This window comes from Liolophura sinensis, chromosome 8 (genome assembly GCF_032854445.1).
Source record: "Liolophura sinensis isolate JHLJ2023 chromosome 8, CUHK_Ljap_v2, whole genome shotgun sequence".
NCBI lineage: Eukaryota > Metazoa > Mollusca > Polyplacophora > Chitonida > Chitonidae > Liolophura > Liolophura sinensis.
In genome coordinates, this window is record NC_088302.1 from 23,775,463 (window position 1) to 23,788,063 (window position 12,601).

The window sequence follows — 12,601 nt, forward strand, 5'->3', positions numbered from 1 at the left end:
TAAATCTTAGAACTTTCTTTAATTGGTATCTCGTTTGTGGTAATACAGTTGGAAGTGCATGCAGCAGAAGATTGTTGTATCATAGAGTATCCGATAAGCACCCAATTGCCCTGGGGTTCTTCTCTTTATGACTTTGGGAAGACAGCAAGAGTTTAGCATACAGTGATGAATGGTTCAAGCATCTGGTCGAAGCTAATAGAACTTGTTTATTGGCACCATCATGAACCATGTACCTTTCCATTTCAGCCTGTCATTGTGTTGAATCTAAGTGATTGCTTGGGTCATTATAAAAGTCTTATTGTTGCAGAAGGATTTTGGCTTAGTAAGTTTGCCTGCACGTATATCTAGCATTGAATGTAGACAAATGTTGACATGTAGGTAATTGTATTATACAAGCAGTATATATTATATTTGCCGTACGTGTACCTCATCAAGGGCCCGTTTTACAAAGCTGTCACAACACTACGCCAAGGGCAATTACCGTGGTGCAAGTTGCGACTGCTTCGTAAAACAGGACCCATGTACTGGGACATTTGCAGTACATTTACTGGGATGTTTGCTGTATTCACACTGGGACATTTTTTATACTCATAGTTGGACATTTGCAGTACATTTACTGGGGTGTTTACTATACATGTGCTGGGACATTTGCTCTACATGTACTTGGAATACATGTGCTGGGATGTTTCATGTAAATTCACTTACCCCTGACATTTCCTGGACATTTAAATAATATGCATGAATCTCTATAAAGACTTGTACATGTATATATGCACTAGGACATTAACTGTACATGCGTGGGACATTTTCTATACGTGTAAATGAATATTTGCTGTTCATTTACCTGGCATTTCAACACCATTTACTGTACATTTACCAGGTTTTGTTAAGTTCGTTACTACAAAGTTCAGTCTGCCTGATTTCCTCCCACCATTATGCCGGCTGCCATCGTAAATGAAATATTCTTGACTACAACGTAAAACACCAATCAAATAAATAAATAATAAGTTAAGATTATAACAAATGGTTGTAAACTGCCAAGTATCTCTGTCTTCGAAGGTTTGGTTAAACTCTATCTGTGAGTGTTTCTGTGTGTACATGATTACCCGAAAACTATCTCATATGAGTGGTGGTATCTGGTAGCCATTCTGTTTCTGTTTATCTGTCCCAACACCAGAACATCATGGTTGAACTCTTGCCAACTGTGGCATTACAGTCTCTCTAAGCAATCAACCCACACATAGCCTCTGTGTCTACTGTTACCAATTCACAGTGAGCAGACATGATGTGGGAGTCAGAAAAACTTCACGCGGCTGTGGTATTGTACGCAGGGACTTTTATTGATGGTTGTCCGGAGTGCCGTCAAGATTTGAAATGAAATCCGCCAAGTTGGATAATTCCAACTATCCTGATTTTAATACCGAAACAGGAAAGTCTGTGTATGAGAGAGAAAGCTGGCCATTGGGCTTTTTCAGAATTTCTGACTCCAAGCCAGCACTAAGGAGACCAGGAAGTAATTTTGTTAGTTATCTTCTGATTCCCTGGGAGGGCATGCCCGAAGGCACCCCCAGGCACTAGGCCTTAACTCCAACACCACACACAGCACTTTAGCAGGTGCTTGCTCGGCCATCGTCACATTTTTGAGCAGGCTGATCTACAGTCTGGGTGAATTGGCATTACTCAAAGTTACGAGGGATGTTGTGGCGTCGTTACGCAGCCCAAACATTGTCCGTTTGTATTAGCCCCTACGTTGAGTGATGGTGATGAAGGTGAATGAAAGACGTAATAAGATTACTAGGGGGCCTCCCCTGCAGTATGTGCAGTGTAGCATAGCTGTATAAACTGTCCCAGCCTTGTGCTGGCTTTATGGCCCACAATCAGCTGCTGATAAGTTTCTTCAATTGAAGCAATCTTTGCAGCATCTTACAGGATGGAATCCAATTTTCCAATTTTGACCACTTTACAAAGACACTGTGATGAAGAGATAGGGAACCCAGGTGTCCACCTACGGTACTCGCTCGCTTCCACTTGAGAGAGAAATGAATTTCTCGGTGCTGACCATAATCAAATAAAGTTAGAAGGGAAGGGAGAAAAGATGGGGGATAAAGCAGTCTGAGCATGATGCAGACCAGAGACAAACAGATTTCGCTCCTGAAATGATGGCTGCTAAATGAACACACCAGGCCCATTGCGCACTTCTTGGCTGAAGAAATTACATCCTGCCAATCACCTGCTTGAGGCTATATATTGGCTACCGTGTGTTGGAGTGTTAATAGGATTTAATGACTACAGGCCAATGACTCTACTTTATGGATTGACAAGTAAATTTAACACTTAATGGTTTTCTGCCCGTGAAATTCAAATAACCATCATTTTGGGGCGACAAACTCACCCCCTTCATTCCTCTCTTAGATTGGTGTTTTAATGGGCACTTTCGAATGTTACAGCCTTTTTGCTCTGGATCGCCAGTGCCTGAAGCCGGTATCACCAGAAGAGCTAAACACCTGTCTGTGCGAACATTCGATGGTGGATAGAGCTTAGCGAGTTCTTGAGGGGGGAAAAAATGGCAAGGGAATTGTGCCAGCAAGGGTAGTCAGTGCAAATCAGAGGTTCTTGTCCGAAAAAAAAGGCTGTAAATAGCTGAAAAATCATTTGAATTCAGGTATATGTGTTACAGAACTCAATTGGGTTACTACACTTGGTATTTAATGAATATATGGCTCTATATGCTGCGCCACTAAAATTGCATTATCAAGTTTCTGATTAGAATTGGATGCTTGTGATAACATGGGTCGGGGTGGGAAAGTTGAATTGACTTCATTATATAGCAATGTTTTCAGATTTATTCAAAGATTAACACGATACACCTTCTGACTCAATTAGATTTCAAGAATATTATCTTGAACAGCTGAAACATTAGTTGGCATCTTAAAATATTTAATATTTATGTAGTTAATTTTGTTTCCTACAAAGGAGGAAGAACTTAAGCATCTTCAGCCAGTGTAACATTTCTTTAAAACCACTTCAGACTTTGTTATAATAAAGTGACCTTTTGAATTTGAGTAGATGATCAGGAATGAAAGGATTATTGCATTTGCAGATCATCACTCGTCATTGAAGTGTTTAATAGCATCTGAGGGGCAAGAGAGAAAATATGTTAAGTGTTACTGTTTTACCGTTGGGCCTTGGAGCTTTTTATCATTGCATGCTATGCGATTGTAAAGCTGGTTAACCACTTCCGGTAGCAGTGCCTGGGAGCCGTGCATGCTGGGACTTCTGCTCATAATGGCAGGCGATAAAACTTCGTCAAGATTCCAGCCTCTCTTGGGAAATAAATGTCATCTTCATGCCGATGCATATTTAAGTGCTAGAACCGGTTCTGCCAGCTTATTCTCCCATTAGATTGTGGCAGTGTCTGGCATAAACATGCACACATATTTTACCATGCAACACCATTGGTGTACAATTTATTGACAGGTGTCAGGTGTATAATGTGTCTTCCGTGTTAATCCTGAGGTCACGTGTGCCCTGTAATTAGACATTTAATTGTCTTAATGTGTGTACCCTTGACTACACGTGTCCTCGATGGCTTATTACCTTTGTGAATCTCTTCGCCGTTCTCTCCCCATTGGTTTGGGTCATTACATACCTGCGTGTCAAGGGGATGTTAGATAAAGCCGAGGCGCCACGTGACAACAAGCTCGAGACTGTTTTCAAACCTCCAAGTGATCAAGCCATTGGGGACATGTCAAATTGACACAGTCATTCAGGGTGTGAACTCGGTCGTTTTTAGTCAGCTTGATCGTTTTGTTTTCTTGACACGATTGCCAGTGTGTCCCCAAAGAACAGCCATCCGCCCCTCAACAGTAATGGTTAAATTGGTTCTCCGCGGATGTCAAATTCAGTTAAGAGTGATATTAATTGACACTGACAGGTTTTATCAGCAGTGAAGTTAGTAGGTCTGTGTTCAAAATTAAATATCATTGATGTTCAAAAATTGATTGATCTTATATTGGACTCTAGTTACACTCTTCAAATTGACACATAATAATGTTGTACTAAACATTTTCTCAGTGTCATTTTGGTGCCTGGCCTTTGATAATGGAAGGCGTACATACCATAATTTAGGACATGTGATCAAATTATATGCCCACATTGCTGCCAACAAAATATTATAGATTATGATGTATGTGCATGAGAGGTTTATAAAACATTTTCTCAGAGTAATTGTCTATTTAATTCTGGTATTTGTCACCGGAAATATCTCTGCACAATTATAACCCAAAGTATACAAGAATCAGAAGAAGGTCGATTTTAATCATTTTGCTGCTGTGTGTGGATAAACAGTTACTGGATGGCATTGCCAGTTAAATGGAATGATTCAGAGTGAAACAGTTGTGCTTTGTTACAAGACAGTTAATATTTCCATATGTGCACCATCTTATAATGCTTATTATGAAGTTTTTGCATCTTTTTGAATGTTCTCTTTCACATAGAAAATACATGTCCTTGAATATACATTTAGGCTGTCATGTATGTGACACTTCAGTTAGACCCATACTTTGATGTTAATCATCATAGCAAGGGCAAAATTCTGTTAATTTCCTTAAATCAGTCTTCCAAAGATTAAGATTTCTGAAGAAAAAAAACATTCTAAATAAATTGATTTGCAAAGTTTTGTTATATCATTTGGTCTCATGGATCATTTGTATCTGTGAGGTAAGTTTGACCTTTAGAGCAAGCGATGTTCTATCCATCATCAGAGATTTGTTTGTTTTGACACATATGGGGCATTGATTCTTTGACCTAGATTTGTGTAACAGTTAAATGATTTAGTGGTCATAGCTGAACGATCAGTGTGCCCCTACTTTATGGCCAGGTAAGTGGTCTGACAAGCGGCAAGTGAGCATGAGACAAGCACCAATGACGATTTGTGTCCAGGTAATTGGCTCATTTAGCATGGAGTTCAGGATGTGTTTAGGCTCGTGCCATGATGACATTTATAAAGGTCAGTTGGTAACACATGGTTTTTTGCATGTGTGGACAATGGTTTTTAAGGAGTATATGCTAGATTAGAGTCCTAGACTGTACTACCTTTTCTATAGACCAAGCTCGATGGAATGAATGAATGATTATGGCTTAACACAACCCTGGCAATATTTCAGCCATACCATGGCGATAAACTCGAAGAAACAGCATTAGTTAACGTAGTTCAAGTAGAGATAAATATGATGTTTGTGAATATGAACATAAAAGTTTATAAATGTGATTATGATTATAATAATGCCATCATATGTGGAAAGTGAAAAAAGTAAATCTGCAAACTCACACATGTATACGAACTTTGCAGTCAGAATTTTGTAAATACTTTCATCAGAGAAACCTGATTGACTCTCATCGAGATTTCTGTTATAAGTTTACATGTACACCCTGGTAACCTCTCTGTGTCCAAATTCTTCAGATGGGGATTAAATGACTTGGGTTATGGTCATCGTTGTGATACAGAGGTACGGTCTCCTTGTATGAGAGGAGGCAACTACAGAATGTCTTTTTAGATGAAAGTGGTCTGTCTACCTGTACCAGTATTTTCAGTTCAAAAATTTATTAGCAATTTTTCGTCTTGTTCGGTTTCTAGTAAGTTTTCAAGGCAGCTGTTGTTTAACCTGTGCAGTTCTACATTTGGAGATTCACAAGTGGTGAAAATGTGAAAGTTTCAAGAAATTGTGGTATGTTCTCAATGGTTTCCTTCTTTCTTATGTATTTTCAGATGGTGATACAACCTTCACAAGCTTTTCCAACCCTAACTACGGTCTTGAGGACAGACTCAACTCGAATTACTCCAGCCAGCAATACTGTGACAGTAACGTGTATGAGGACTTGAAATCTCCACTGTTGATTCACACGGACAATCTCGACAATGTAGACATTAAAGGGTCTGCGAAAACCCAACGGAAAAAATATGCAGAGCTAGATCTGTCTTCCATGGGTTTGACATCCAGCCCTGACAGTGGTAGCAGTAGTGGTACCTCCACTATACACTCGCCAGATGAAGGCGAAAATCTTCTGCCAGGTCCACCCCAGAATAACCAAGGCAACTCAGCGCAGTATCTGGAGTTCGATGGCACATACGCCACAGTCAGCAACTTTGGTTTTCCAAGTGATGATGTCTCAAACAATACTGCTGCTTCAGATGTCGCCCCAAATTCTGAGGATGCGGCCACAAAGTCGCGAGGGTTTCTGGGCTACTACTCGATGCTGGAGGCCAAGGCGCGTGAAATGTCGAGTGATCTGAAGTCGCCGGATGAGGAGTATGTAGAGGCTGATCATGGAGAAACAACTCCCTCAAGTACAGCGTCATCCAAACCTGAAAGGTAAGGTAATCAGCCATGAAATGGTGGCAGTGAAGACTGATCAGAGTGGTAGTCAGGTCTGTCGGGACAGTAACCTTTCCAAAGGCTTTGAAGAGTTACATGTGTGCCAGAGCAAAATGTTGAAGAGTTGGTAGAACAGACACTTAGGTTTGTGTGGTGTAGGACCACGAAGAATTGTAGATTAAGATTTGTTCGAATTTTAAAGTGCTTTTCTGTTTTAACATAAGGTTATATGGATAACAACTTTTTTGCTCCTTCTTAGGCTTCATATCAGTGAGGTACACTGTTATCAAACATTAAATGTCTACCAAGCATCAAGCATTACCTAAGACCATTAAAACAAAAAAGTTGTTATAGCCTTGTCAAAGTTATCTTTCCAGCTAAACACAAAGAACTACATGTAAGACATTATGAGAAACATTATGTTTTCAAATTGGATTATGACTGAACATTATATGCTGTTGTTCTTCAAAGTTTGCAAAGATCTCAGAATTTCAGTTTCATCAGGATATAGGATTGAATGTTTTCGAGATATGCTAGCTACATGAAATGTTTGTGTAGGATACCTTATTTCTTCTAAAATTTTTGTTACACATGGCCTGCTCATTTTATCTAATATATATGTAATTCTAGCAGTTTCACATGGTTAGACCATCTAAAATGAACAACATACTCATATCTGTACTTTCCCAAAAGGCTGGTAAAAAAATGTAATATTCTGCTTTCAACACCACTAATATCTGTACCTAATTTTAGAAGAATTAGGGTCAGTGAACTGAATGGGTAGTGCAAATCTAAGCAGAATGTACAACTTCAATCCTGGGTAATGCTTGAGAGTCTAAAGCTTGGAATTTTAACACTTTCTGATATGGCTCACAGTGAATGGGATAGTCCATTTTGAATCCATCTGATTGCATTGTATTGGTGGGACGTTATGTCTGTTGTCTTTTGGATGATGTTTTAGTGAGGCACCACCAAATTGTTTTTCGACGTTGGATTGGAACTGCAACAAGAACACGCCATTGTGATATGACTGAAATAATGTTTTCAAACAGCATTAAATCTTGAACAAATAAAGAAACAAACTCAAAAATGGATGTACAGCATCAATTTTTCCTTCTTTTATTTTTGTGGTTTATATATTTAGCACATTTACTCAGTATTAATCTTGTCCAATCTCTAATCATTGAGGTCTTATGTTCAAATAAAACTTCATTGTCATATGACTGAAAAATTGTTAAGTGCGAAATTAAACCTCAAACATTCATTCATTCATTTATTCAGTCAAATAAAGCTCTTGCTGTGTGAGTTTCAGCTTTATGCTGGGAGGTTTGTCTGGCATATGGCGGTGGTCTGCAGTGAAATATTGAATAAATCCAATGTCTATTCTTGCAGGTTTGATGACAACACAGAGATAAATTCACCTGACTCTAATGACAGTGGTATCCAATCGGATGCCCGTTCAGATGACAGCGGGCCCGCCCACATCCGAGCCCCATCCAGTGATGATCTGTACGCTGTAGTCAGCAAGCCAAAGAAGAAACCAGAAGAGGACAGGACTCCTACAGAGGTATGTGCAGAAACTTCACCACATTATAGGAGAGAATAGGGGAGTTTGTCCCTAAAAGGGCTTCCTTCTGTATCATGTGACTTGTGAAAAATGTACAGGAGCTTTTGTTAATATTAATTTACCATCACATGTTGTGCTGTTCTGTATACACAAATGACACCATTTTCTTTAAGAAACTTTTCTTAGAGGAAAAAAAAAACTCTAAAACATTCTAACATTTTGCCTAACATTTCTGACAGATCAAATGGTTCAGTAGGACATTTATTTTTTTACATTCAGGGATAGGAGAGCATGAACTCGAAATCCCCCTATTATGGAACCTGTTATATTCTGTGCAGTCACGCACTAAACATTTCATCAAACATGTCTTTCACTATTTCATTTCTCAGACCTTTACTGACAATATTTTTTTTAGTTCCAAATTTTTGCCTTGTCTGTATTTACACACATGCAGGATATGCTTTGTTTCCATGTCTGTTCTGTTGACCAAAATTTTTATATATTTTGATTTAAAACATGTTAAGTCCTTTATACATGTACTGAATTGATGAAGAAAAGCCACATTTGTATTAAGCTGATGAAGTACTTAAGATAACCATCTTAGTCCTGCCAAATGTTAAGAATTCCATGTGTGGAACTAGGTGTCTTCCATAGGGCACAAATGGAGCCCATCATTCTTATGTGACCTACCACTTAACCAACTTGGCTGTGAAACAAATGGGCCATTTTGTCTGTTCCTGGGCAAGTTTAGGATCCACTGGACAAGGCATTCTTATGGATGTACAACTTCTTGGTTTATTTAACACAACGTTTCGATGCAGATACTAGCATCGTTATCAAGTGAATGACATCAAAATTACTACTGCGCTTATATATAGCAAGAGGAGCAAATGTCAACAGATAAAACAAAAGAGGGTAAACAGTCCTCAGGGGGTTAAGGTGTCCTGGGGTGGGTGTTGGGGTACTGACTAGGCTCGGTGGGGTTCCTGAGCGGTTTTAAGAGATAAGATAACAACCACACCACCGACGACATCCCTATCCCCAGATAATATCATCCGCCTACTGGACTGTTGCCTGTCATCCACTTACTTCACTTGGGGTGACACAATTTATGAGCAGATCCATGGCCTCCCCATGGGATCCCCACTATCCCCGATTGTCTCCGAGATCTACCTGACTGAACTAGAGAACAAAGCCTTAGCCACGTCACCCATCCAGCCCATCTGTTGGATGCGAAAAGTGGACGATACCTTCGTCGCACTTCAACACCACCAAGATCCATCTGCCTTACTTGACCACCTAAATTCACAACACCAACGCATCAAATTCACCATGGAAACTGAGAAAGATCAACAAATACCATTCCTAGATGTCCACGTGAAGAGAACAGCAGACGCGCTCCAAACCACAGTGTACCGCAAACCGACCCACTCCGACCAGTACATCCACTACAAGTCCAACCACCCGCCCAAAACCAAAACCGGCATCATCTCCACCCTCACAAAGAGAGCTAAACTCATCTGTAACAGCAACTTAGACGAAGAGATCCAACACCTGCGTACAGTTTTCACTCACCTGAATGGATACCCAGCAGACCAAGTAAATAAAACCATCCAGAAGTACTCGCAACGTGAACTCAATCAACAGCCTAGAGTCCACGTGGAAGGCCCCGGTATACGAATCAACCTCCCCTACATTGGTCCAACCAGCCACAAAATAGCCCGCCTAATAAAACAGTCAACTGGAATAGAAACAGTCTTCAGAAGCCTGACCACACTAAAGACCCACCTACATGCCACAGGAAAGAAGACACCAACCAAACCCCAACCACCCAAAGGAGTTGTCTACCAATTAAAATGCAGTTGCAACAACTCCTACATAGGTGAAACAGGCAGACCGCTTCAAACCAGAATTAAAGAACACCAATCATCAGTACAGAAACTTGACTCCAAATCTGCCATATCTGACCACATACATGAAAACCCATCCCACAACATCAACTGGAATACAGTCAGGACACTGAACATGAATCAGCCCCATTGGAAGAAACGAAAACTACAGGAAGCCATCCAGATTAAGAGATTAAAGCCCAGCCTGAACAGAGATCACGGCATCTACCTCCCCTCAGCTTATGATCTGCTAATCCTCCAAACCGCTCAGGAACCCCACCGAGCCTAGTCAGTACACCAACACCCACCCCAGGACACCTTAACCCCCTGAGGACTGTTTACCCTCTTTTGTTTTATCTGTTGACATTTGCTCCTCTTGCTATATATAAGCGCAGTAGTAATTTTGATGTCATTCACTTGATAACGATGCTAGTATCTGCATCGAAACGTTGTGTTAAATAAACCAAGAAGTTGTACATCCATAAGAATGCCTTGTCCAGTGTATCTCCTCACCGACTTCTAAATGCCACTTAAGCAAGTTTAGGATCACCTTGTGAGCACCATCAGACTCACCTAACACTCAAGGTCAGCCAGTTGTCAAATTGTTTATTTGCTGAAAGTTAACCTGTCTCATCTATCACCCAAGGTAATTTCCCACCACACATCAGTTCATTTTGTCTCCTGTTCATGAAAATACATGCTCTGCGGAATTTTGTGTGCATCAAGAAACTTTCAAATTCCTTATTAGCCAAAACATTCAAAAGTGGTCTAACAGATCTACACATTTACTTGTTTTTGTTTGTCACTTTCTACTCACCACACAGGTACATGTACATGCATTGTGCTTGTTTTCTTTGTTGTGTGTGTTTTATTTGCTTGAATGCCTGCCATTTGTTCTCTTTGTGATGCGTATATTTTGTTTGCTTGAATGCCTGCGATTTGTTCTCTTTGTGATGTGTATATTTTGTTTGCTTTTATGCATGCCATTTGTTCTCTCTGTGATGTGTGTGTTTTGTTTTTTCTCTTTTTATGTACCCATCTAGGACTTCACATGCACTGATGACTTATACTCTGTGGTCAACAAACCAAAGAAAAAAACACAACCAGACCCTTTTGCAGAAGAGGTATATGTTTTGCTTTGATTTTACTGCTCATCTCATATTTGGATTTGTTTCTTATTATGGGTACATGCACAATGAAATTGTTCATTTTTTTCAGTTTTCATATTTTGCTCACATTATCTGCTCTCCAGTACTTAGTTTCACACCTGTGTGTAATTTTTTTTTATGAAGAACAGCGACAGAATTTTGTTGATTGAGTTTTTCTGCTCCACACACATTTTTTGTTTGCTCCACATCTGCTCCTTAGTTTTCTACATCGATTGTCTGCTCTAAATAACTTTGTGAAACTTCTTTTCAGGCACCCATGTTATAGTACACGTAAACAAATACAATTGCCTAACATTTCTGACAGATCAAATGGTGCAGTAGGACATTTTTTTTTACCTTCAGGGATAGGAGAGCATGAACTCGAAATCCCCCTATTATGGAACCTGTTATATTCTGTGCAGTCACGCACTAAACATTTCATCAAACATGTCTTTCACTATTTCATTTCTCAGACCTTTACTGACAATATTTTTTTTTAGTTCCAAATTTTTGCCTTGTCTGTATTTACACACATGCAGGATATGCTTTGTTTCCCTGTCTGTGTTCTGTTAACCAAAATTTTTATATATTTTGATTTAAAACATGTTAAGTCCTTTATACATGTACTGAATTGATGAAGAAAAGCCACATTTGTATTAAGCTGATGAAGTACTTAAGATAACCATCTTAGTCCTGCCAAATGTTAAGAATTCCATGTGTGCAACTAGGTGTCGTCCATAGGGCACAGATGGAGCCCATCATTCTTATGTGACCTACCACTTAACCAACTTGGCTGTGAAACAAATGGGCCATTTTGTCTGTTCCTCCTATAGTATTGGGCAAGTTTAGGATCACCTTGTGAGCACCATCAGACTCACCTAACACTCAAGGTCAGCCAGTTGTCAAATTGTTTATTTGCTGAAAGTTAACCTGTCTCATCTATCACCCAAGGTAATTTCCCACCACACATCGGTTCATTTTGTCTCCTGTTCATGAAAATACATGCTCTGCGGAATTTTGTGTGCATCAAGAAACTTTCAAATTCCTTATTAGCCAAAGCATTCAAAAGTGGTCTAACAGATCTACACATTTACTTGTTTTTGTTTGTCACTTTCTACTCACCACACAGGTACATGTACATGCATTGTGCTTGTTTTCTTTGTTGTGTGTGTTTTATTTGCTTGAATGCCTGCCATTTGTTCTCTCTGTGATGTGTATATTTTGTTTGCTTGAATGCCTGCGATTTGTTCTCTTTGTGATGTGTATATTTTGTTTGCTTTTATGCATGCCATTTGTTCTCTCTGTGATGTGTGTGTTTTGTTTTTTCTCTTTTTATGTACCCATCTAGGACTTCACATGCACTGATGACTTATACTCTGTGGTCAACAAACCAAAGAAAAAAACACAACCAGACCCTTCTGCAGAAGAGGTATATGTTTTGCTTTGATTTTACTGCTCATCTCATATTTGGATTTGTTTCTTATTATGGGTACATGCACAATGAAATTGTTCATTTTTTTCTGTTTTCATATTTTGCTCACATTATCTGCTGTCCAGTACTTAATTTCACACCTGTGTGTAATTTTTTTTATGAAGAACAGCGACAGAATTTTGTTGATTGAG

General features: G+C 39.4%; 1 protein-coding gene across 7 annotated transcripts in view; it reads left to right on the top strand.

The window, feature by feature from the left end:
- Positions 1–12,601, top strand: part of LOC135474130 (protein Fe65 homolog) — a 99,478-nt gene that overhangs the window by 55,066 nt on the left and 31,811 nt on the right. For 5 of the 7 annotated variants that reach the window (XM_064754150.1, XM_064754154.1, XM_064754149.1 and 2 more), the window contains exons 3-5: positions 5,768–6,371; positions 7,767–7,941; positions 12,327–12,407. In XM_064754150.1, coding sequence (XP_064610220.1) covers positions 5,768–6,371; positions 7,767–7,941; positions 12,327–12,407 — 860 coding nt within the window. The remainder of the gene's footprint in view (positions 1–5,767; positions 6,372–7,766; positions 7,942–12,326; positions 12,408–12,601) is intronic. The other 2 variants (XM_064754153.1, XM_064754155.1) reach the window with 1 other exon arrangement.